Source organism: Aptenodytes forsteri, unplaced genomic scaffold, assembly GCF_000699145.1.
Source record: "Aptenodytes forsteri isolate BGI_AS27 unplaced genomic scaffold, ASM69914v1 Scaffold65, whole genome shotgun sequence".
NCBI classification, from domain to species: domain Eukaryota; kingdom Metazoa; phylum Chordata; class Aves; order Sphenisciformes; family Spheniscidae; genus Aptenodytes; species Aptenodytes forsteri.
The window spans coordinates 2,036,869-2,063,693 of NW_008795127.1; the positions used below are offsets into that span (position 1 = coordinate 2,036,869).

The 26,825-nt window shown below is 39.3% G+C and overlaps 1 protein-coding gene across 1 annotated transcript in view; it reads left to right on the forward strand.

Moving 5' to 3' along the window:
- The first annotated feature begins 2,292 nt into the window (after window positions 1-2,292).
- Window positions 2,293-26,825, forward strand: part of SNX25 (sorting nexin 25) — a 77,305-nt gene continuing 52,772 nt past the window's right edge. The window contains exons 1-4 of the mRNA XM_009277365.2: window positions 2,293-2,372; window positions 11,582-11,798; window positions 25,197-25,369; window positions 26,250-26,436. Coding sequence (XP_009275640.1) covers window positions 2,351-2,372; window positions 11,582-11,798; window positions 25,197-25,369; window positions 26,250-26,436 — 599 coding nt within the window. The 5' untranslated portion in view covers window positions 2,293-2,350. The remainder of the gene's footprint in view (window positions 2,373-11,581; window positions 11,799-25,196; window positions 25,370-26,249; window positions 26,437-26,825) is intronic.

A 26,825-nucleotide genomic window follows, 5' to 3' on the forward strand; every position in this document is an offset into this window, starting at 1 on the left:
TGAGGCAATAATAGTCTGCCTTGTTCTTAAAATGAGTGTTCAAGATTGAAACGTAAAAGGATCAGCTCCTGCTTTGTGGAATTCTGTAGACTGGATCATAGTGCAGTGATGTGGAACCAGCTACTTGCAACCATGGATCCCCTCTGAAGGCCTGTTTTTATTTTTATTGTTCCCTCTGCTGTAAAGAAGTCCTCAACTGAGACAGGTAGAGAGGCAAAAGTAAGAGTTCAGCATTTATAATTTTCTTATCTTGGGTTGTGTTTAAACTGGTTTTGAAAGGAGTAATTTGGCTAGCGCTTCATGAGAGTGCTTACTGATGCTTTAGGCTGTAAAAAACACTTCCTACAAACTATGTACAAATGAGAACTGTTGATGCTTAAGTTAGGGGCTTGAGGTTACTGACCTCTATGCAGGTATGACTCAGTTTAGCAGAAGGATTAGTCTCGTAGGATACCCAAGCTAGCATGAGTGCTAAGGAAGATGGGGTATGTTGAGCATAGAGTTTCAGTCAGGATTGTGACCCTGTGTTTAGGAGCTCTTTCTTCACAGAAAGACCTGAGCGACTAGGGCTTTCTGAATCCCTTCACCCTCCCCAAATGTATTTGGGATGTTTAATGTCTCTGTGATTCTGTCTCTTCTCTTTTTAAATTGGAGTGGTTATGAATCATCCAATTTCCTGCTGCAAATAAAGCAGAAAAATCCTGAAGTAATTGTGTGACTAGAATTAACACAGCTTTGCATGGAAGAAGCACGACAACATTAGCAGTCGGAGGTGATGTATTGGAGCCTTACAAATAATTGTTGTTAGGTGTTCTTCCAAACAATGAAAATACCCACTTAAACGGCTGCAGAAAGTATGGCTTAAGCTTTTACCAGCATTGTGTTCAGGTAAAAGGCGGCCATGAAAATCTGTAGTGGTTCACTAATCAGATAATACTCTGTTCTTACCCCTCCTTAACTATAGTTTTGATAGTAAGAGGTGCTGCAAATGGAGGCAGTCGTGCTGAAATCTTGCTGCCCTTGCCATTGATAGAGTTGTCAAGGGGGGAGGAAAATGGCTGGAAGACCACAGTCGTGGTCTCAGAGTAGTGACTGGAAGAAGTCTAGGGAGTGTTGCTGCACTCACCCAGAAGATGGAACGAATTAAGTGTGGGTGGAAGGAGGGCACTCAAGGCCTGGAAAGTATCTGTAGAAATGCTGTGTGTTAGGTGTGAGAGAGTCTGAACAGCTTTATTTTGCTGTTGGGGTAGTACTTAGACTCCTTCAGCTGTGTCCCATTAGACATGCTTTATAGTAGACTCTACGTGCATGTAGATGTCTGCAGTAGAAGGAAAACATGTTACACCAAAATACACTGAGTATTAGCCTGCAAATTGGCTGAAATAATGGCATACTACCTTTAAAAACATTAAAGAGTGTTTTTACTTAAACTCCCCTCAAAGTTTATGCTGCTTTCTTATTCTCTATTTGATGAATGTTGGAAGGATTGGGATGTTTCTGAAGCGCTGTCTCCTCATGCAGGAGAGTCTGAACTCCCATCAAGGGGAGTGAAGTAAGCGGAGTGGCAGTGGGGACAATTTCTATTTCTGATTTGAATTATACTCCTTTTTATGTAAGGGCAGCATGAATCACTGCTTTTTGTCTACACCCTGAAAAATGTTTCTCTGTCCGCCCACCTGTTTGGACACTGTAAGAGCTAATACTTCAAAATAGACAAATGTTTGTATAGTACAGAAGCTTAAAATGCAGTGGCCAAAAGGGTCTTTGAAGGAAGAAGCCCAAAAGAATGTGAACCAAAATTACTGTAGGCGATCTAAGGGCTTTGCTTTTATTTTAAAAGTAGTTTATGAGGTTAAATGAAATCCATCGCGATAGTAGGCTGTAAAGATGTTATATTTGCTGTTGACCTATCTCTTGGAGATATTAAAAGCTATGAAAATACTGAATAGAAGAGTTCCAGTTGTTTTATTAAATGTATGTCCTATTCTCAGTGCATTGAATTGCAAATGGATACAGCTCCCTTCTACCAAAAACTCCAAACTTAAGATAATTTGGCAAGTTGTACAGTGTACGATACACAATAATGGGTATTAATGTGTGGTTAATGAACCATGTATAATAACCTCATAGACAATTGACACTCATCTGTTTTAATCATATGGGGTGACAATATTTGTATTAAAAACTAAATTATATAGTACTATCACCTTGAATTCCAGTTTTATTTTTTCCTGTCATTTTTGGTTTATTCCTTCCTCTTATGATGAACGTTTCCTTTGAATTTCAGAGTAATTGGTCTGGAAGCTCCCATGATTCAGTCCAATCAAGGAGAGTGGTCATTTCTCACAACATGGATAAAGCACTGAAAGAAGGTGAGTCTTAACTTGGGCAAAGGAGCATTAGACTCTAAATATCTCTTGTCCTCTTAGCAAACCATGACTGTACAATATTCCAAGATTCTAGAATATGATCCTGGTTTATTCCTTGATACAAAATAGAAATGCAAGGTCTTGGTCTTCCCAAGAGATCCACTGTAAATAATGTGTTGTTGGTTTTGCAATTTAACTGATATCTTGTCATTTTAGTGGCTGTTTTTTACAGAAATATAGTAAAATAGAGTCCTTAATACTTGTGCACAAAACAAAAGGGTAACATTTCAAAGATTCTTGATTGGGTTTTCCTGAACTGATAAACCCTGTAGACTCTTGCAAACAGTCTTCCAATTTAGTGCAATTCTTGCCATGAAAACTGAATCTAAAATCAACAGTTGTATTTCCAGCTGATAGAGTCTTATGAAATCTGTGGATCACCAGTACAGTCACTGGGCTTTAGATTGTAAAATGTGAACTATGATCATAGGGATTTAAAATATTTTGTTTACAGTTCTTTAAAATAAAGAATAATTACTATTTCTGCACACATTTTTTTCAGCTGACTTCTGGTAATATAAAATATTTTAGAACTTGGGATAGTGTCAGAGTTTTAAGTAAATCAAAAAATTTTTGCTTCAAAGATTATGCTAGGTTGGAACTTAAAGACTATCAGGGGGGAAAAAAAACCTGGCTTGCGTATTAGAAAAATAAAGCACATGAAGAGTTGTGTACTGTAGCTTTTAAAATATATTTCTAAAATTTGATGCCATTTCAGTTTTTTGTAAATATTTTATCTAATGTGAAATGTTTTTTCCTTTAAGATTTCTTTGCAGCACTTGGTTTTTTTCCTTTTTTCACATCTGGAGAGTATATTTTAAAATCAACATTGCTTTAAACAGTTTGGTTGTCTTATGAAAACTTCTTGGGATGTGTAATTTTTTAAAATTATTTTTATGAATAGCTGTTAGCAGGATATGTAGCTAAAATATAAAATTAAACACTTTGTCATGTTTCTATGAAGGTGAACTATTGTAACGTATTGTAATTTGTTTTTAGGCACCATTTTCCTCTGGAATCTGTCAGTTTATAGGATTCCTGATGACATGAAAAGGATAGTGGAGTCTAAACATAACTTGTTAGTGCTTGTTTCATACATGTAATTTGCTGTATTCTCACATGTGTACTGTACATTCTGGATAACCTGCATTGAAGTTTGAAGTGAAGCCTTGACATAATCAGCACAGAGTCAGAGGTAGTGGGGTTATCTGGAGACAGACAACAGGTATTGTGGAATACTGGGGGAAGGATAGTTGTGTTACACTTCCCTCCTGTTACTTGCACATGGGAGTAACTCGTGTCTAAAAATATGTGAGCTGTCTTCATCTAAGGTATTTATCCCACAGATATCATTTAGTTGGATGCATGAGTCCATCCTTACTCAGTAAGGCTGAAAGAAAGTTACCAATATTTAAGTGATTCATTTTTCAGAGTTGAGGACCTTCTGTTGTGACAGCTTACTTGCCTTTCTGCTATTTCTTTTCAGTGTAGCTTTTACCATCCATTCTCACTCTGAATTTTGGAGAGCAAACTTGTCAGATTTGGTTGTATTTCTTCCAGACCTAAGTGACTAATGAAGCCAACTTCTCCTCCGTTACGCAGTTTGACAAGGATGAGACTGTACTTTTCACTCTACCACATGTAGACTTAAGCAAGCTTTTTGGTTTTGGAAGGCATCCAAGTCAACTTAAGTTTGAGATACTGAATGAATCCCAAAAAGAAACATTTTACTTTTTTATTAGAGTAAAATGATCAGTGTGTCTGAAAATAGACAGGAGACATTCTTTGCCCTGTGATAGTTCTGAAATTTGTAGTTGTCTCGATATTATGAATGCTTTTTTTTACGAGTTCATGGTTAAATAAAACTTTGTTACTAATGATATAAAAAATATTGTCTGTATTTCTGTTTCATTAGTGCCATACTCTAATGCTAATCAATCTTACACTGATGAGGATTAAAGTATTTGTAAATCCCAGAAATTTTTGCCAACTTCTTGCTGTCTAGATCTAACATGCTGTTCAACAAAATGCCTTAAAAAGTCTCATTCATTTAGTTAAGAGACTTTCAGTTCTCCTGAGTTTTAATCTTGGGGACCAGTTCAGACTCCTACTGCCACTTGAGGTTTTGAGTAGGTGTTGTCAGATTATCACAGTCGATGGTTTGCAGTATTTTTTTAATCAGATTTTACTTGTCTTTGTGTTACCTTAGAGATGAAAGGATAACATTTTTGGAGGAGCCAGCATCGCCTTATTTCAGAAATGCTATTGCTGGTTATGAAGAGACAGCCCTTTGGTTAATTCTGAGTTCTTCACCTGTTTTTCATCATCTGTGTAATTAAGTTTGCCTAGGGTTTACTGTTAGTTGCTAGCTATCTTGCACCCCTCAAGAATTGCCTGTCGACTGTTACTCAGGCATACCATGCTTTTGCTGGTGTTACAGGCAGTCTGTGTGGACTTTTCTCTCTGGGTTTAGAGTGGCTCTCCATTACTGCACTGTTCCCTGAGGTTCTGTGGTGTGTCTCGCTTGACAAGCTGTCACTTGCTTTACTGCATTTTTCCTGATGTTCTGGTCATAGTCTGTTAATGTAGTTGGAAGGATAGATATCAGTGCTCATCCTTAGTTTTAATTGAAGGAGTCACGTATGTTTCCATTTCAACCATCAGTCTTATTTCAATAAACTTAAAAACATTATGGTGCTTAGATAGTTTTCCTAGGATGGTCATTGGCGGATAATAGTTGCCCGTGCCTTGGATAGCTTCTCGTCTTGCCAAAGCCAGTGTAACAGAGTTGTTGGGAATTGTCTTTCTACAATGTTAGTCACTAAGTGCTACCAAGAAGGAACTCCTGTTTACATTGGTTTACAGCTCAGTTCTAAACTTCTTTCCTATCTCCCATTGACAACAGAGTAGAATGAAAGGATGGTGCTTCACAGTGCTGCTTCATTCTTAATTATAGCAAGCTTGCATAAGCTGTAGATACAAGGTGAGGGGAAGCTGTGAATTAGCCCTGCTACTGTGTGGTGTGTTTTATGACATCTAAGTGCTCAAAATCAAAACAAGTGTACCGTTATAAAAAGATTTTCCTTGTTGAATGTGGCAGAAGGAGAAGGCCTTTTAGTTGTAAACCCCTGAGTCCCCTTTTCAGCCGGTAGTACTTGAGTCACTAACACGGAAGTGTGGTTTTTTTCAGTATTTTTCATGCTTTTTCTTGTTAGATTGATTTGATTCTTGTTTGCCCTTCATTTATATTAAGCAAAGAAAAGATGACCCACTTTTTACAAATACTTTTAGCCTTTTAACGCTTCCTGTTGCTTATCTGGTAACTTCATGTTTTCAGCCCATATCATATGTTTAGGAACATGTCTCTTAAGAGAGACTGTGCTCAGTCAGACTTGTGCCGCTGTTGCGCAGCGTACTGTTTGGGCTGAGGGCTGTAGCTGTCAGTAGATTTATCTGCCGTGTGTGTAGCCGGTTTCCCAGGAACTGAATTTCATCTTCCATTTTTTATTGCCCCATATCCTGTGGTCTTTTTGTTTTTCTTCACAGTCAGTCTTTGTCTCTACTGCTTTAGTAGTGCCAGGAAAACTGGTCTCCATATTACTTACCTGCTTTACTGGATCATTTATGAGTAAGTGAAACAGCACAGGCCAGAGCACAAATCCCAGCAGAACTCCACTGCTGAAATTCTTCTGCTGTGAAAATTGACTATTTATTCATATCCTGTGTTTCTTAGCTCTTAAAATATTTCATGCCAGAGAGCCACCTCTTCTTTCATAGTGGTTTATCTTCCTTCAATCCTGTGTTGAGGTGACCTTGTTGGAAATATTTCGGGAATTTAATTAGATTGTAGCTGTGGATCAGATCTTGCCTGTATGTGTTCTTGTTGACCCCTTAGAAGAACTGTTAGGGATGTAAGGCAGGACTTCCCTTTATAAAAGTTGTGTTTTCCCAATCTGTCTCATTTCCCAGCTTAAGATCTACACATTGACATTTAGAAAAAAAATTTGCAGTAGCTTCTGCCACTCTATTTGAAAAGCTGTATTTTTTTTTCTCTCACAGCTCTCAAAAAATGAGTTGTTTGGGTCCAAAATATGAGCAAGACTTAATTTGAATTCATGTTCTCTGTGCTGCGGGATTCAAACACTTGGAGCTAAGAACTCTTGGCAAAGGGTACATGGGCAAAACTATTTGAACAGAAATTTGTCTGATTTTTTTTTTTAAATGCATTTCCTAGATCTTTAATACATTTTTTTCTCTATGGTTTATATATTTGTAAATTTCCATGTTTTTTCTGCATGTTCATAATAATTATTAAAAAAGCAAATGTCAAGAAAATTTTAATAAAAACAAACCAAACAATGTGGAATGGGAGACTGTCAGGGTATGATCCCTTTCGCCCATCCATGCACAGTGATAACATCTAGTCTATTAAAGAAACATGTCAGTTTCATAGAGTTTGAATAATGTTGTAAAATGTAAGTAAACCAAGAAATGCTAGTGTCTTTCCAAGCACCAACTTTAACAAGAGAACTGAAATCTCTAAATCACTATTGCTAGTGACTGGGGCAGGTTCCCAGTCACTGAAGTCTGGGCATTTACACAGCATTTTTGCCAGCCTTTAACACCATGGTCTAAATAAAGATTTAGTGGGAATGAGAAACTTCAATAAATAAAGATAATGTTAAATATAAAACCTCATCATCTTAATTGGTATTGTGTAGCTAAAACATAATAAAATCTAAAATACAATAAGTGAATAACGGCCTTTATCTCTTTAAATTTAAAAATTAATGTCTTGGAAATGATAGAGTTGCATATTCAGATTACTTATTAGTAATTTTAAGGGAGTTAAATATAGGGGCTTTAACATTTTAGTTTGAGTTTTGAGGATGAAGATAAGGCTCCTCCCCCCACCCCGAACTGGCTTTTGGCAGGGGGGGAATAGTAGTAGCTGTAACAAAACTAAGCATTTAACATTTACTTCTATAGAACAGTTCTTTGCCAAGTACTTAATGGTGGTATAGTCTGTCATCTTTTTCATTAAATTTTTATTGAAAGTATTTTTCTTCAAGTATAGCTTATGATAACCATATCATGCATGTTAAATCTAGTGTTGTAGTAGCACAATACTTTATAATAGTTTATAATAACGCTTCTTGGCCGTTTGGTGGTTTCCTGATGCAGGATCCTAACACAGTTCATAGTGATGTTGCATTTCTATTTTACAGATTGTGATGCTTGCTGTTGTAGAATAACTCAAGGCAGGGTTGTAGCTATACCTTCTCTTCTGTTGTTCATGTAGTCACAGGGGAGTTTTGGATTTGATCATAACTTAATGTAATGGTTCTGGTCTCTCCAGTGCTTTCAGAAAAGGATATTTACTTGTTTGAAACTTGGAAGTCTATGTATGCATTTGCATAGGGAGAGTATTTCAGGTCTCTCTTTTAATGGTGCTTTGAGAAAATGGGTAGGCATTTCGTCCTTGTTATTCAGATTTCTATGTTATTTTTCATAAAGTTGGGTAATGAATGTTAGCAGTATAAAAAATGTCTAATGTGAAGCTCTGCAAATTGTAGATTTGAAGCCAGTCTGACCCACTGGCTCTTGTGGTGCCACTGAACCTCTGAATGAATGAATGTGGAAGAAGAATGGATAGCAGTTACTGTAGACTTGTGGGGGGTTAGGAATGAAGGAAGGATCTAGAGGGGTGTCCTTGCTAACCTCCACACAAGCTTCTGGCTCTCTACTCCCAACACTCTTCTAGTTTACAGTCTTGAAAAAAGAGTAGTTGAAGAGGCTCAACTTCACATTCATGCGGAAATGACTTTCAGTCAGATTATAACAACTGGAGACTTGGATCTTCTGAACTAATTTCGAAAACCCAGTAGAAGTTTCTACAGTTTTGCACCAGACTCATTGCTCTCACTGTATATGATTCGATCAGAAGAAATTTGTTTCATGTTTGTGGTAGCTGAGTTAGTGGTAGTAAGGTATTGTCCTGAAAGCGTGTTCTACTCTTCTTTTTATTCCTTTCTTTTCTTCTGACCAGTTGTTTTCAATGTTTTAGAGAACGTGCAGTGTAAAAATAATGAGAGTAGATGCATGAGCAGATTCCTTCTCTGAAGGAAGCAAGCTGCGCTCTATAAAATTCTTACATTTGTTTTCTGTATTTCTTTAGAGTGCTGAAAGAGGCACCAGCTGCATCAATAGACATGAAACTAAAGCAGCAGCAGTGCATCATGGCCAGGATGACACATACAGATGAGGCAGTGTCTTACCCCAGCACAGACGGCTGTTAGTGTCTGTGGCTGGTGTCCTTTTTAATTTTTTTTTTTTTTTTTTTAAGCAAAGTCCTAAAAGCTGTCTCATTGCTCATTTGGGCATACATTCTGGGCTCTAAAGTACCCTGAATTTTATAGAGAACAGCATGGTTAAACTTGTGATGCAGGAAGGGCCAAAAAGGCTCAGAGGTGACAAGGAAACTATAGAAAGGATGTAAAGGAAGAGAGTTATGCAAGGTAGGTGCAGGAAAATGCGGTTTAAAGTAATTCATTTAATGTGTTGAAAGTGTGTAACTGGCAGAGAGAAACACAAGTGAAGTATTTCATACTTGCACGGCTTAATTTTTGGTGATGACTGGTGATCTTTTGTCTTTAGTTTGGTATTGCCACTAGATTTCATGGTTCTTTCATGTTGATACACCTAGATGAAGAACTGTACCATCACCTTGCTGTGTCTGATCAGGAGTCTTCCCACTGTAATAGATCTTGCTTCAGGTATTTCAACTGGGAGTATAGTAAAGTTGCAAGAATTGTGCCCTCATAATACTTTACTAATTAGCATTGTTATATGTTTGAATGTTGTGCTTTACCAGAGCAGAGAGACTTAACATCGGATGTGATGGTGATTATGGAGTGAACAAGGAACTGAGCTCCTTTTGGAGAGGAGTTGCCTAAAAATACAGTTATAAATTAAGGATTGGTGGGAATAGATACGTGTTCTGAAAGATTATATAGTCTAAGGGACCGAGATGATACAAGTTTTACTCTTGTGCTCTTGTTTTGTAGAGTTCTGTCCAATAGATATTTGTAGGAGCCACCACTCTGCACCATGACTTGGCTTCTTAGGCAAAAGATGCTGAAGAAATACGCTACTTTGCACCCTTGTGTTCATTTTAGGGTAGAGAGGGTGTCTGTAAGAAAATCTGAAAAAGTAGGTCATTATCTGCGAGTGATGATAAAAACAAGTACCACAATACAGTGTGTCTGAATGCGCTTGAGAAATTACAGGTCTCTTACAGAGTAGATGAGAAAGAAGAATCTATGCTGTGATTGGCTTTCCACAGCATTGCAGGTATTGCAACAGAAGAGACTAACCAAACTATAAAAAAGGTGGTTGCAGAAGGACATGGGGACAGCTGTGGAAAAATAGATGCTTAAAATGTGTATTGACTTGAGATAAGTAATAAACTTGAGTTTTTTAAAATGCTGTTCCCAGTTGCTCTTCAGTGTATCAAGGGATTATTCTTCAGCTTGCTTATCAGAAGACCACTACCTTTTATAACTGTTTTTATTACTTTGTAGTATTTGTGGATGGCAGTTTTCAATGAAATATGATTTCTTCTATCTCAGAAAAGTAATGAAATTGGATGTGTTTCAACATTGGAAGTTCCCATCCTGCAATATGGCTCTGCATATTTTTTTTTTCTCTCCTGAATCAGAGAAAAGACTGAAAACTCGAAAACTTCTGTTTATTGATTGATTGAAATGTTTTTCTGAATAATTAATTTAAAAGCCTTGAAATGACTTAGTAAAAGGCTTTTAACTTTATATTTCAGCATACTTAGTGAAGTGACTCAGTTTCTTTCTTTATAAACCTGAGGAAGTTGATTTATGAAGCATTTGACTAGAAAATTTTATCAATTTTAGCCTTTTCTTTTGAAATGTTTTTAACAAGGTGATGTAGGATGAGGTCTGCTAGTATTTCAGGCAGGCAAAAGTATTCAACTTAAGCTGTTCTGCTATTACTGTGTTGTTAGTTCACTGTCACAGTGCCAGGGAGCTTTTTATAGTTTACTAAGCTGCCGAACAAACAACTTCTGTGGAAGTGGAAAGTAAGAAATAGTGGAGTCACATGATTACTTTGCACCACGGGCTTACCCTGACAAATGAGATGTACTTTTGATATAAAAAGTCTGGAATCAGGATGGAAGCTGCTCAGATTATCAGGCATGCGACTTATTTTCCCCCTTCTTGTTCAGTTATCCCTCTGGTAGATGTGAACTGACTCTTCCTTCCACCCCAACTTTTTCCCTGTCTTGTTGTAGCTGCTAAACATGGCTCATGCGTGCTCCCTGAACACCTCCTGCTCCCTCCTAGACCTCCAGGGACATCTGCTATAGTGACACATCAGTAAAACTGGTGGCACACAAATGTCAAAAACAAAAGTCAGAATGGTAGAAGATGGTGTTGCCACGGGACTTGCAATTACAGTAATCTTGGTTATTGCTTGTAGATGTGGTTTGGAATACTTTGTCATTTTTGAAGTTCATGCTGTCTCGCTAATCTACTTGTACTCTCTTATCTCTAGCTCTTCTGATCCTATAATTTACTTTCTGCAGTGTTGTTCAGTATTGTATATTTCTTTTGAAATCCAAAAATCTTAACCACCTTCCCTTTTAACTGTGACTTAAGAATTCAACAGTCTCCACTCCAATGTAAAGAAGGCTGGTTTCAGTCTGCAACAGCCTAGTTGGAGTGGAGACTGTTGAATTCCTATGTAAAGAAGGCTGGTTTCAGTCTGCAACAGCCTAGACACAGTCAGATTATGTGACAGTTCATATAACCAAATCCACTGTTGAGAGACAGGTATTAGTTTGAGGTTTGTGTGTAGCTAGTAACCTGACTGACTGAGCAAATCCACTTACAGGCTTTGCTTTGCAAAGTGACCTCCAGTAACCTGTTAGGTGCAGATTTCTGTAACTTCGCCAACCTTACTTTCTTTGGCAAGAATTTAAAACTCAAAGAAGAAGATATGAAACCTATTGCCCGTCTAATTTTTGAGGAGAAGGGTGGAGAATCATATTTTTCCTATCTTGGTGTGCCTTCCCCTCTTGAAGTTTTTGCTATTTATTGTTTTGTTTCTCCTTTCAGTGTTTGACTACAGCTATAGAGATTACATCCTGTCCTGGTATGGGCAACTCAGCAGAGATGAAGGGCAGCTGTACCAGCTGCTATCTGAAGACTTCTGGGAGATTGCCAAGCAGCTGCGACAGAGGCTGAGTCACATTGATGTAGTTAAAGTTGTCTGCAATGATGTAGTGAAAGCTTTACTCTCACACTTCTGTGACCTTAAAGGAGCCAATGCCAGGTAAAAACAAAACTCTGCATTTCACTGGAATTTTCTGCTTTTCTCTTTCTTTCAGATGTGCTATATCAAAGCAATGAAGAGTGTAATGCTTTTGTAGGCAACTGATAAAGAAAATCGTTCAGGCTTATTACCAGTTTTAGAGATCAAGCGGGCTTCAGGGCATCCATAAAACCTGTGGAAAGAAACGCTTGTCTTCCTTTTCTCAGAGTTCAGACTCACTGCTGTTTCAGTGTCATCCTTGAATCCTTTGCTCATGGTAGGAGGTGGGCTGTGTGAGCAGTTCCTGCAAGTAGTGTGAACCTGCAAGGGAAAGGAGAGGTGCTGTCAGAGCAGACAACAGACCAGAAGATAGTTATTTGCACCTTTCCCAAAATAGCACCAGAGTTAATTCCATTCAGTTTCCCATTTCTTCTAGCCCTGGGAGGCAAAGCTTTGTGGTTTCTGTTAAGTGGCCTGTCCTGCAGTAATAAGATTTTTCTACTGGAAAAATTGTTGGCTGGATTTTCTTTCTCTGGTTATCTTGCTAATTCCATGAATTTTCTTTTTGGCAAGGCTGTCTTTATCCACGTAAAAAGGTCAGCTGTCCACTAAATGCTAGAGTTGCACCCAAATTGTAATTGCAAATATGAACTCTTAGCCTATGCAGTTCCCACATCTGAATGCACAATTTGTGTAATTGTGCATGAAATTCCAGCTTATGTCTGCACTTAGCTGCATTTCAGTTATCCTAACTGAAATATGCTTTGGTCATTCAGATTTAGACATTTTATGCTATGAAGTTGTTTTGCCTACAGTTAGATCCATATATTTTTAACACCCCTTCAGAGAAAAAAGATCAACTGTTTTCTGTCAGTGACCAGTCTGTGTGTTGCCATTCATACTTCCTTCTGTTCTGGAGCAGAAGATAGAGTTAATGTATTTGTGATAGATGCCAGCTTTATGTAAGCTAATATGTAGGAAATAAAGACAGAAAGGAAACGAAAATGTGGTTTCATTCAGGAAAAGAAGAAATTAAGGTGTATGCACATTGCAGTAAATCTTGCATTGGATTCCAGATACTACTTTCTTTCAGCTCTGGAATGTGGTAGAAATCTCTTGGTCAAGTAAAGCTCCTAAGTGTGCTCCCTGATTTTTAAGCATTATGCTTGCACTTGCCCTTTATCACAGTAAAGCGCTTGTTTTTGGGAAGAGTTTGATTTGAACAGTTAAAGGGTGAGGATGGTATTTTTTTTTTTTAAAGTGTAAATGTTTTCCTCTTTGAAGCTGGGGACATAGAATCTACAGTTGCAGAATTAGTAATTATTATTAATGCTGATTCTCGATGAGGTTCCTTATTGTTGTGGTTTAACCCCAGTTGGCAACTAAGCACCACCCAGCCGCTCGCTCCCCCTCCCTGTGGGATAGGGCAGAGAATCGAAAGAGTAAAAGTGACAAAACTCGTGGGTTGAGGTAAGAACAGTTTAATACTTGAAATAAAATAATAAGGATAGTAATTAAAATATTGTAGTGAAAAGTAAAACAACGAGAGAGAGAGAGAGAGAGAGGAACAAACTCCAGGAAAAAAAAGGTGATGCAACCGCTCACTGCCCACCGACTGATGCCCGGCCAGTTCCCGAGCAGTGGCCCCCCCAGCCAACTCCCCCCAGTTTATATACTGAGCATGATGTCATATGGTATGGAATATCCCTTTGGTCAGTTTGGGTCAGCTGTCCTGGCTGTGCCCCCTCCCAGCTTCTTGTGCACTTTCTCTCTAGCAGAGTATGGGAAGCTGAAAAGTCCTTGACTTAGTATAAACACTGCTTAGCAACAACTAAAACATCGGTGTGTTATCAACATTGTTCTCATCCTAAATCCAAAACACAGCACTATACTAGCTACAGGGAAGAAAATTAACTCTATCCCAGCCGAAATCAGGACACTTACCTACTAAGAATTATGACCACTTCGTCTAGGTCTTTGTGGATTGTTATTTCCACTAGGTAGAGCTAAAATAAATTCTCTGGGTATTTTCCAATTAACTTTTTCACTCTGGAATGGTAAATGCACCTTAGTCAATGCTGGATAAGGCAGGCTGCATTAATATGGTAATGAAAAAAATCCTATCAAGAATTAATGTGATAGCGAGTTAAAAAAACCCAACAAACCCCGCAGCTGTAACTGCAGATTTTGTTTAGGTTGAAATTGGACCCATTGATTGTTTTTTCACATGCTGCAAGGCTGTGAATTCACAAGGAGGAAGGTCTGGTTTTAAGGTGCCTAATGGCTGATCAGCAGCATGATGCTGCATGATGCAAAATGTGAAGCACTAGTATATCCTCATGGTGCTCATCCAAACTTGCTGAAAAAGTTGAGGAGGCTTTATGGAAATTGCACAGGGCTCACGTTTTCTTGGCAGATGGAGAGAGGGCTGAAATGCTATGAATGTACTATGGCAAAGTCAGCAGAAACGTGACATTGTGCTCATATGCTGCAGATTGGATTTGTGCTGCCGGCTGATCTGAGCATGCATGTAACAAACTTGGAAGCACAGCCAAGGACTCTGATACTGTTTTCTTTTTAAGGGAATTTGTGGTTTTAAGAATAATTTGAGTTTTGTACTAAATTGCCTACTGATACGGAGTTTACTGTGCTAGAACCTGCTGACATTTTAAGCTATAGACTAACTACAAAGTACGTCACTTCTAGCTTGGAAGATAGAGTTTCTTGGAAAGCCTTCAATTCATTTCTATATTGCCACAGTTCAAACACAGAAAACTCTTCTTCCTAAGGTAGGGAACACAGATCTTCTTGATCTACCTTTGCTTTCTGTCAACGTTTTAAAGACGGTGGTAAATTTAAATTGGCATTCACATGTTTCCCTCTGTGTCTCTAATGAATCCAGTTAGTTTTGGATGATAAATACAGTGGAACAGAGACTGTAATTAGAGCAAGGTATCTTTCCTGTTGTGATGCCTGTTGGAGCACCACATCTCATTTCCACTGCTGAGTTTATACTGCAGTGTGACAGCAAAGGACGTTTTGTCTGTTATCTGGTGGCTTACGAAGTTTTAAATACCTCTTGTACCATCTCTGGAGGGAGTGCCACCTAAGCCACTTTGTCTCAGTTTTCCTATATGACAACAGATAAATCCACTAAAGTAACAGAAAGAAACTGTCTGTGCCCAGGAGGACAGAAATGTCTGTTTCTTCAGTGTGAAGTTCATGTGCTTTGTCACTGGGTACACGTCAGCCACAGAAATCCCTTTACTTTTCTGCTTTCACTGACTAACTTCGACCTGTGATACCTGATAGATCAGGATGTCTGAGGGGATGAAAATAGGCTGTGACCTTTCAGAATGAGGAAGGGTGCTACCGTCCCTCCCTTTGCTCCTGCTTTCCCCCTGGCTTATCTTAGTCATCGCGAGGCTCCACTTAGTAATAAATAGCTCAAGGTAAATGGCCAGTAGAGGCCAACAGATGAGGAAAAATGCTTCCCTGAATGAGGGAGAGCATGAGGAGAGGAGAGGCCGCTTCCACGCTGGCCAGTGGGAGGCAGGGAATCGGGAGGGAGAAGCCTGGCAGCATTAGGTCTGTTTCCCCTTTCTTTCATTCTATCTACCTGCTTTCTTTAACGGTGGCTGTCTTTCCTGCACCTGCCAGACACTTCTACGGAGTGAAATAAGGGCAGAGACACTCCTCTCCATGGGCAGAACCATCTGGGGTGACGCAGAGCCATGCAAGCTGCAGGCAAGACAACTCCCAAAGTTTTCATCTTACGTGCATCACTGAGGGGGTACCTTGAGGTCCAGTTGGGGCTCCAAAGGGTCCTGTCACTTTTCAGTTACAAAATTTGTGGCAATTCAGAATATTTTGGATAGGAAACCATTTCATTCCTACTATTAGCTCAGTGTAGAAATGGGATATGATACTTCCCTGTGTCCAGTGTTAGCTAGTTTATGAGTTTGAGATATGGAAGAAAAATCAGACTTGGATTTATTGGTAGAAGCCACTGCTCTTTTCCCCTATGTTGTACAGAATCAGGAGCGCATTTATAACGGGATTAGCCAAGTGCATCCTGCAGGGTAGAGAGAGTAGTATTTGGCCATTCTTGTTTTATAGCAGCTTTTATCTCTTTATTCCTTTGTATCTTGTTCAAGTGTCTTTCCTTGGCTGCTTTAAGCAGAATATAAGCAAGCTGAATACTGACAATGCCATTTTATGTGATCGAGGATGGACCGTGAGCTGAGTAAGGTGGTGTATAATGCTGGAAACATTCATGTTGGTATGTGGGTGCAGCATTGTCTGTGGTGGCAGTATACTTTCCAGGGGCTAGAATTACCTGATTCCGGGAATGTAGTCTTGCTCTGGTAACATGATATGTTTGTTGAAAGGAAGAGGCAGCTATTCCTCTGGATGAAATGCACAGTCAGTATCGGAAGGACTTAGCAAAGTGAAAACAAATAGTAAGCGTCTTTCTGTGAAGCTGTCCACGTGAAAGGAAGAGGAAGTTCCCTTACCCTTATTGTGGGTGAAGAATAACCACATCAGATATTACTACAGAACTATTAACATTTGATAAATAACACCCTGTGCTAGTGGTCTCTAAATTGCAGTGTAGGCAAAGTGAGATTTGACTACATGACATAAGTAGGCAAATGGAATTTTGAAGATAGCTAATCCTTGCCTCTTCTTGAACCTCCTGAGAAGCAGCGCTTTTTGAACAAATCTTAGTGAGAAGAGGTCACAGTGACACTGATTCTGCACCCCACCCCCCCGTCTTTTGGTTGGGAGTGTTTTCTGTTTGTCTTTAACCTACAGCTGGGGCACCTTGATCCCAAAGGTAGAGGAAGAGTTGGTTTCTGCAAATACGGATATGTGGTGTTGCAGGCTGCTTCTGGCAAGTTGACTGCTACATGACATCTGATGGGAGGCTCGGAAGTGTTAGTGAGTGTGTGCCCGGATTTGCAGCGTAAGTCATGACTTAGCAAAATGGATGCTTGGGGGCTGCAGGCTACTCCCAGTGCTGATTCAGAACCCATATGTAAGGGCTCAGAGCTCTTGGAAAGTGTGTGTGGGGGGAAGTGCTGTGGGGAAATTGCTGTTTGAGTGATCAGTATGACAAGCAATTTGGGGTTTTAAGTTTGTATTGTACGTGTTTTGGTAATATTCCTTTTGTTATCTATGTATTACTGACAGAGTAAGGAGAGACAACAACTTGGTTCTTAATTTTCTTGGGCTATGTGAATACCTTTGCATGTATAGGATACATAACTTGTATTTTTTGTGATTACAATATGTAGTGTGATAAGATACTCAGTAAAAATAAAAGGTGCTGCCACCACAAACTGATCAAGAGCAGATTGATGCAGAGGGAATTTAAGCACTTGAGACTTAACTTGGTTAATCCTATAGATGCATCCAACTTGTCAGTATAGCTACTAAACACCTCCCACAGTTCTTGTTTTTTCTTTTATAATTCCATTTGCCACCCACTAACGAGGAATACCAAGAACTGCTTATCACACTCAGCCTCTGGAAAGGAGTATCAAGAGGATTACTATGAAATTGCAGAGGTTTGTTGCAATGGGAGCAGCTGTACGAAAGTGCTGAGAACAAAATAGTCATGAAAGGCTGAGGTCTGAGCATGTTATTAAAGTTAACTCATGGGTAGCACCAGGTCTAAAGCTTGACATTGCCTTCAAGCTTCAGTGTGGGAAGTTCGGGTTTCCCGTTAATGATTGAGTATGGCCTAGACACCAAAATAAGCATTAGGACCTCCTGGTGCTGAAATGGTCATATCACAGCTTGTAAGCCATTCATACATTCTTTGGGTCTGTTATCAATGCGACATGTCAAATGCTTTTTCCTGAAAGAGGTAACTGTGACATGTATAAATGATACAGTTATCTTCACAGTAAATATTAGGTAAAGTGATTTATAAAACTTGCTGATATATCTTGGTAAAAATGGCAGCTGTGGAAATTTTGGTGTTGGTTTTATCCTTATTTTTTGTTGTGCTTTTTGGGTTTGGTGTGGTTTGTTTTCAGAGGGTTTTTTTTAGTAGGTACTTTTTTTCAGGTGTGTTTATGATGTTGGCTTGTAAAGGTCTACATTTGTTTCTTTTATTTCTTAGAAAGTTCAAATAGATCAAGCAGTTTTCATTCTGATGCACTGTCAAGAAGCTTAGAGATCTGAGGGCGATACAGGTGAAGAGATGCAGACTGAATGTGGTTCTGGTAGTTCTCAGAATCAGTTTGATGAAGGCACGTGGTGAATGTTGAATGTACTGATGAAAGTCATTTAGAGTGAGTTGCATGTGCACTTCAGCTCACAATTGCACTGATTAAGACTTAAATGTAACTCTGCAAGACTCTCTCTTGAAAGACTAATTAAAGAAATAGCAAGACTGAAGGGAACATTTTGTGATTTATTTATTTATTTAAAGAGAAAGGACCCTTACATAATTTCCTGTAGAGTTGTTGTTAATGTTTTTACAGACTCTTTGGGGTTTTTTTTTCCCTTTTTTATATCATTTATTTATTTGCTTGCTTCCTATTTTCAAAGCAGGCAGATTTATCTTGTTTGTCATCATTAAGTTCCTGGTTATGCATATCTCCTAATCAGTGTACTTATTTTGGGGTTTCTTGCCCTTGAACCAGTGGTACTGCCAACCCCAAACCTGCAAAGTCCCAAGTTGCATGGGCATTGTAAATGGTAACTTTGGGGTTGGCTTTTAATTTTTTTTCACGCCTTTAGGATGCATTTTTAAGTTCTTCCATGCAGTCATGAGGGTTGAGACTATATAAAAATAAAGACAATGCTTTGTGTCAGGAGCATATACCCAACCACAAATACCAAGAGTCTTTTAATACTCCTGACTGTAATGAGTCTTTACAATACAGGGATTTACCAGATGGTCCTAATTAAAACTGTGGGTATCTAGAGTAGATACTAGATAAAAAGAGATATTTCCATGAGGTCCCTGTATTGGGAAACCTGGAAGCCCAGTCACAGATGATAGTCCAGTATTACAGAACTGCCGTGGGTCCTGCATTCCTGAGAAATGAGGAATTGTTGTTAAACAATCAAGAGGTGTTGATATTGGCTCAGAGTTGGTTAGTTATAGCATGGGAAGGAAATGATGATATTTCTGTAACATTGGCAATGTTGTAATTGCTTGTCTTCAGGAATACCAAAGCAAATCTGCTGTTCTGCTTTCCTTTATAAAGTGCTGGATGAACTCGCAGGTTTGCAGCAGTAAGGGGTGAAGTCTTAGTATTGATGATGTTCAGTGAGATACATGTTCAGTAATTGCACGAAGCAATCCCAGAGCAGGGGATAGTTATAGTAGGTATCAGTTTGGTCCCAAAGAAAAGTACTGCTTGGAACAGAACAGTACGAAGGAATGTGCTTTGGCAGGCCATACCTATGGATCTATTTTCACAGACCGCTGCCTGATCTTCCACTGGCTTGGGGGGCAGCTGAAGGAAATCCCTTTGCTTTCTGATGGTATGAAATAGCATTGGATAGTGTTAAAAATTCAGAGCAGGCTTAAAGATTTCATAAAATAAAAATTATGGAAAAGAAACTTACGCAAGGTTACGGCTGGCTTTGTAGCTCACGAGGGAGTGAAGAGGGGTATGACCTCTAAGCATGCTGTGTAAAGCATGAGTTCTGTCTACTGTTTGAAATCACTGAAGTCACCTGCATCTTGATACACAAATATATGTCACTATTACTTCAGTCTTGATTGTTCAAGACGACACAAATGAAATAAGTTGCCACTTGCCATTATTTTTCTATTGCCTAAAGCAGATGAAATGAGCCTAGTTTACAAAGCTTGTATCATGCCTGTTTTGGAACGGTTTGCTGGAGTGCCACATTTATATTAGTTCACTGCACACAGTTGTGCTCAGAATTTATGGGTAATTGGCTGGGCTTTCAAAGCCTCCTCTAAAAATACCTGCACACAGTTTTAGTTAAGAGTTTTCTGTGATTACTAAGTGACCTTCTGTTTGGAAAATCCAACCACACAGTCTTAATAACACATGTTCAAAATTGGATAGGAAGAGAAATAATGCCTGTATTACTATTTGGGTCATTTAACAGTGCTTAATATCTTTATTGACACTGGAGAGATGTAGCAGCAGTCTGCTTTGTGTACATGCATGCGGATTGCAGGTAAGTTTCTGCTTTTCCTGTTGGTCTCTGCAAAATGAACAGTGCCTTTCTTTACTCTTCTTCAACTCTGTGGGAATGTGATCATGTAGGTTTGTCGTGGTTTAACCTCAGCCGGCAACTGAGCACCACACAGCTGCTTGCTCGCTCTCCCCCCGCCCCACCCCGGTGGGATGGGGGAGAGAATCGGAAGAGTAAAAGTGAGAAAACTCATGGGTTGAGATAAAACAGTTTAATAATTGAAGTAAAATAAAATAATAATGATAATAATAATAATAGAATATACAAAGCGAGTGATGCACAATGCAATTGCTCACCACCCGCCAACCAATGCCCAGCCAGTCCCTGAGCAGTGCCCGCCCCGGCCAGCTTTCCCCAGTTTATGTACTGAGCATGACGTCACATGGTATGGAATGTCCCTTGGAGCCTTCTCAGTCGGTAGAGAACAAGAAGCTGAAAAGTCCTTGACTAGTGTAAGCACTACTTAGCGACAACTAAAACATCAGTTTTGTTCTCATCCTAACAACATCAACATTGTTCTCATCCTAAATCCAAAACACAGCCCTGTACCAGCTACTAGGAAGAAAATTAACTCTATTCCAGCCGAAACCAGGACAAGGCTTTATATCAAGCCTTAAGAATATGTCTGATCAGGATATCTTAGCTCCTGCTCCAGGACAGTAAACAGACACGGTTCGGTAGCTGAGCAGTGGTGTTAATACTTCTTTGATTGCTCACTGCTCCTTTTTTTTTTTTTTTTTTTAAAAAATGGGTATCAGTGAAGGGGAAGCCTGAGTTACAAGGGATGCTGTTTTCCAGGCAGACCTTTTGTTGACACACAATATATTTCCCCTGCAAGCTGATCAGTGGTTATATTGAGGCAAATAGAAGTGTAATGCTTCATGTATAAAAGCAAAGGAGGATATCAGCCTGGATATCTTGTCTTGCCTGTTTTACCACTGGCACATTAATTTATTTTGTAGCTGTTAAGCCTTCCCCCAAGCTTCCACTTCTGCTTTCAGTCTCCCCTTTATTTCTTTTGCCCAAACAGCAATGAAAACTGCAGGATTTGTTGATACAACTGTTTGGCACTGATATGCAAGGCTTCTTTAGAGTTGAGTTTCCTGAAGACTTTGTTTCTCTATTCTTTTCATAAAAATCTGGTGGGGTTCTGTGCCTTCCCTTCTGCTTTTTAGATCACATTTTAGGTACAGTTTAGCTAGGAAAACAATTGAAAGAACACCTATTCTAGAGGGTCATGTCGTCTTAGGTAATGGAGATAACTCTGGAAAAAGTTGAAACTCTTCTTAAATGGCCTGTCAGCTGGAGAGTATGCAACTCCGCTCCCCCCTTGCATTCCTGTAGGCAGGAACACATTAGACAAATTAGAAGGATAAGAATCAAATATTTGCCTTTCTATTTGTTTATTCTGTTCCATTTTCCATTTGCGTTCTATTGACTGTGTATCAGAAAAGTCCTGGCATAGGTCAAACTCAGCCAAGCTGTATGTATTGGCTGTTGACTGGGAATAAATTTGTACAATAGGGAGACAAAGATGATGAGAAATGAATTCTCTTGCATGGATGATAGTATAGGTGCAGTTAATGCTCCAGGGTGTTTGCAGTCCCAAACAGACTGGTGTTCCTCAGGAGACTTGTAGAGAGATATTGAAGGCAAAGAAGACTAATCTCAGTTTAGTGGAATTTTATGTGCATTATGGCTCTGTTTTGTGCTTTGCACATGTTAGCTTGATCTAATCACTATGCAGAATGTCCCGCAAATAAGGTAGGAGTGTCCAAAAAGGATGGGGTTTGTGTGTTCACGGGCAAAAAAGCAATCACCACTTGCTTTTAGTTCTAACTCTGTATCATTGTTGTTAATACACAGGAATCAGTTGTTAGGAGAGGTTAGTTTGCTGCAAGCCAACTGATGTTTGGTGTAAGTCATCCTGTTTGGCAGCATTTTGTGTATGCTTCTGGCTGTGTTTCTGAGTGGCTGACTTGAGGTGGACCAACCTGTCCAGAAAAGGAAGACTTTACTTCCCCAATAAGCGGTGGCTGCACATAAACGACCCAGACTTTCTGTCTGCCAGTAGTCTGCCTGGGACATGTCTGGTTTTGGATAAATAATGAATGCCTTTCGGGAGAGCGTGTGATGGGGAATGTTTGATGCAGTGTAGAGAAGGCTATAGGATATGTCTGGAGTATTCAAGAGGAATGGAAATGCACTGAGGAAAATAGCTACGTATTCAGCTGCCAGAGAGAAAAGATCCTATCAGAACAAGATAAACAGCTTTCTGAGCTCAGTGAGCTGCACCACCTGTGCTGGTTGATAATGAAGACTACACATCAGCTTCATAAAGCACTGCTCCTCGGAAAAACAGAGTATTTGTATCCAAGCTGTTCCAAGGGACTTGTTTTGAAATGTCTTACTTGTAACAATTGAAACCCCCTCCTTGATCCACGTTTGAAAACAAAACATTTGATTTGGGATTGAATAAGAGGCTTCAGTCAAATTGAAACCAGATGTCATCTTTACATTGCTGCTGTTCTGAAAATTAATTAAAAAACTAATTTTGGTCACCTTGAGACAAATAACTTGTATTATTAGAACAGAATTGGAGGTCCTGTTAGAGTATTGTTACTATTCCAACATATTTGCTCCCTCCTGGACTGACTAGCAAAAATCAGTTGTTACACAATGCTGCCTGTCACTAGTGGCCATATAGTGGTGTCTAACTGAAAACTTTTGGTTTGACTATATACAGTTCTTGGTCACTTTTTCACATACAGAGGCAATGGGCTTGGAGCAGCTCTGTAAGTAACAGTCAACTGACTCTAACTAGGACAGCAGCCTCCAGCTCTGGGAAGGAAGCAGACATTACAGATGATGGGAAGAGGCACTGGTATGATATGTGACAGATCTGAACCTTTGTAAGGCCTTAGAGCCTTCTACTGAAGACCAGTCCTGGCTGTCTTTGGAAATTACCATGGTGCCTCTCGGGTGACACTGCATCTGTCTCACTGTGATCACTGGCACGGTCACCTTGCTGTTAAACTGTAAATCTGTGATTGGAGCATATCAGGCACGTGGCCATGAAAGAACTGCTAAGGCACCTTGTTTCTACTTCTACAGCCGTTTTTGTGTAAAGAAAAGGTGTTGCTGTGACCTGCACTAAGGAGTTCCTTTGGCACGTCCAGTCAAACATGTTCTGATAAGTCCAGAAAACCATTGGCACCTGCGAGGAGATGAACTGGTCAGTATGGGGCACAAAATCAAGGTGGGGGAGGTTTGCTCCCTGTTTCTTTCAGAGCTGCGATCAGAAGAGCTGTTTGTGGGGAGTCTGTAAACAACACAGACTGTGCTATCATGGACTTGCTCATCCAGCAGCACGTTGCTGTGCATGTTCAGTGGTGCACAGTGCCCACCCAGTGCTTCATGCTGCAGCAGAGGCACAACCACCCCTTCACTGTTAGCTCTGAATGACTCTGTCTTGCCATCTTCCCAAAATGCACCTGCCATGATTGCCAGGAGCAGGGAGGACCTGTTTGCCTGTTCAGTGGCAGGAAAAGGAGTATATTAGTATTTTATATACATACACACATATGTGTGTGTGTATATATATATGTATAGTATAGCACACTATACCTGTCCTAACTCCAGGCCTGATGTACTTTCTTTAAGGTAGGACCCTAATTCTTTCACCAAGTGCAAGGTGAAACCAGCAAGAAATTTTGGATTTTCTCCATCCATTAGTATCCAGCTTGCATAACCCTTATAGTTAGTGAGTGGATGATAGTGAATGCCTTCCCCAGCAGGCTGAGAGCGATTCTGGCTGAGAGTATTCTCCCGCTCCTTCTTGAAGCTGAACCAGAATTAGCCAAAGGCAAGGGTCTGACTCCACTGAAGGCAGGCAAAATGTGAAGCATTTAGGATGATGGAGGAAAACTGTGACTTTGTTCCCTAGTTATTTTTTTTTATCTGTGGTGATTTATTAGTATACAACATGAGCGTATTCCAGCTTCAGCCTGCTGATCAGAGGACTCAGCTTGAGGCAAGTTCTCTTGTCTCTTCTCTGAATGCTTCTGTGATCTCTGCATGCCTGAGATGCTCAGATCCAAGCAAGTGGTGTTAATTGATTTGGCCAAGAGGTGACTCATCTCTCAACCAGATCACAGATTTGGTGACTCAGATGGGACTTGGAAGATGCAGGTTCAGACCTATCAGGCTGAGCAGAGCCTAACGTCCAGGGCCTCTCACCCCCTCTGGGGTGAGCATGCTGCCCACAGGGGTATTGCCCCAAAGGTGGGGTTGCACACACATGCTGAGCCCCTACAGTTTCATGCTTTCCAGTTTCATGCTTTATATACCCCAGTGATACTGGTAACAATATGGTCGGTTCTCGCTTGTGGAACTACTGAGGGGACTTGTCTGGCCAAGTTTCTTTGCGCTTTGGGAGTCAATTCACCTTTCTCTGTTTGCCATCACGATTCCACCCTCTTTCTAAATCTGTGGGTGGGTGGGGTTTAATTTTTTTCTAAATTGGTTTTCCACTTACAGTGTAGGTGGCTGATAATGCCAAATCTGTTACTATATAGGTATCTTGCACAGACCAATGTGATACAGCCTGCAGGTGGCAAGTTGAAAACTGCTGTTCTAGGAAAAGTCAGGTCAAACAGGCCAGTTATTTACTGGGAGATTTATTTGCCAGTAACAAAGGGAAGATGGTAGCTTCAGTATCTAACAGGTAGACCTGTTTCTCAAACTAGGTATGATCCCAAATCCTCTGCTTAAAGGTTTGGGTCTATAATTAGTTTGCTAATTATAGACACTCCATAAGAATGTATTTGCTTCTTGAGTTTGTCTTGTTGATTGTTCTGAAAAACTGGACAGGATTTCACTGTAAGTTCAATGATAGAACAGTTGTTTTTTTCTTCAGAGAAACTTTTTTCCTCCACTTGCTGGGCTCGCTCTACTTGATGCGGTTTTAAAATACTGTATTTCTATTTTGGCAGGTGAAAACATTGACAGGACAAAGGAATTTGGAAATGTATCTTAACATCATTAAGAAAAATAAGTAGGATTTGAAAAATATGCATGGTTTAAAATGTTTCTTTACTGAAGTTACTTACCTGATAATGGATTTCAGATATTTTATCAATTAGCGACTAATCATGATACAAGTGGTATGTAAGTTCTCGCTCTCTTTTTCTTTTTTTTTTTTTCTTTTCCCCTCCTTAGGCAGGAAGATCCACCGAGACCTTTTTTGCTGCACCCATGCTTGAGGAGCGCTGATGAAGAAGTAAGATTCCTGCAAAAATGTTCTCAAATTCTGGTGTATTGTCTCCTACCCTCAAAGGATGTCCAGTCTGTCAGCTTGCGCGTAGTCCTTGCAGAAATACTTGCAACAAAAGGTAGATCAAAGATCAGAGATGATTAACCATTTGCACCTGTACAATACTAGTAATTACAGACTTCATTATGTATGTGTTGATGCTCTGCTTTTAAATTCTGAAATTTAATTTCTGTGATAACCAGTAAGACACTTTATATTTTCAAAAATCAAGCATATACTTACTTGACTCTCCTGACTTGATGCCAGGCTGTTTAGCACCTTTCAGGATAAAATACAATTTGTCCATTCCATTCTTCTATTTTTTTTTTCATAGAGGACCATTTTTGCAGTCTTCCATGGCATTATTTTTAGTGATTATATGAATAATTCTGGCCTTTTCTATTCAGATACATAGAATCCATAGACTTAAGGATGTGATTATAACTGAATCATGACACCAGATTTGATTTTTTTTTTTTAGACTTCAATTTATCCAGTGTGGTTTTTTAATTGAGGGTTTTCTATTTTGCTTTTTATTTTATCAGCTATACTTTAATCTGATTATAAATACACTAGTCATTTTTTATGTCACTGGAGTCAAATTCAGAAATTATGGAGTCTCAAGTATATTATACGATTCAGTTTACTTCTAATTTTCATTTACAGTGGCTGTAATGTCATTGCCTTCAAGGCACACAACAGAAGGAACAAAACCGCTTGGAATTTTCCAAATAGAGCTCAGCTTTGTCAACGTACAACAATTTGTGTAATAGAATAAACAAACAGTTTTATCAAGAAGGTGCATCCAATCTCAAATGTACTATGTAGTCCAGAAGACTGGTTTTGGATTTTTATCAACTTGCATATTTATTTTTGCCTTTTATCTGCAATTTTCTTTCGAAGGACAGCAGTTATTCTTCAGCATAAGGATTTTGTTTTAAAATATTTTTCCTCTCCAGTACTGAAACCAGTGGTGGAACTGCTGAGTGATCCAGATTATATTAACCGAATGCTACTCAGCCAGCTGGAGTACAGAGAACAGATGAATGAGCATCAGAAGAAAGACTACACATATGCTCCTTCTTATGAGGAGTTCATCAAGCTCATTAACAGCAGCTCCGATGTTGAGTTCCTGAAACAGCTGAGGTATTTAATGTTTCACTGTAGCTCATTCAAAACTAAACATGCTTCTTTTGCCAGCCCATTACTGAGATTTAAATGAATTGTGAATTTTTTTTTTTTAAATTCAATTTTAGATTTCTTTTTCTTTTGGTGAAGCAGAGACAGTAAGGATGATAAGCCACAACATTCATTAAATCTCTAATATAGTCAGCTTTTTAGTTAGGTGGCAGAAAATGTTAAAAAAATTCCTCCTAGTAGTATACTGGAGACGACTGTATTGTTGAAAGGCATACCAGACCCTTCTTTACAGCTTGCCTCTGTGGAGTTAGATGAAATAATATGTTGAATTCCCACTAGTGTCTGGTTATCTCCTCATTATCTTTATGAAGTATGACTGGCCATACTGTGAACTC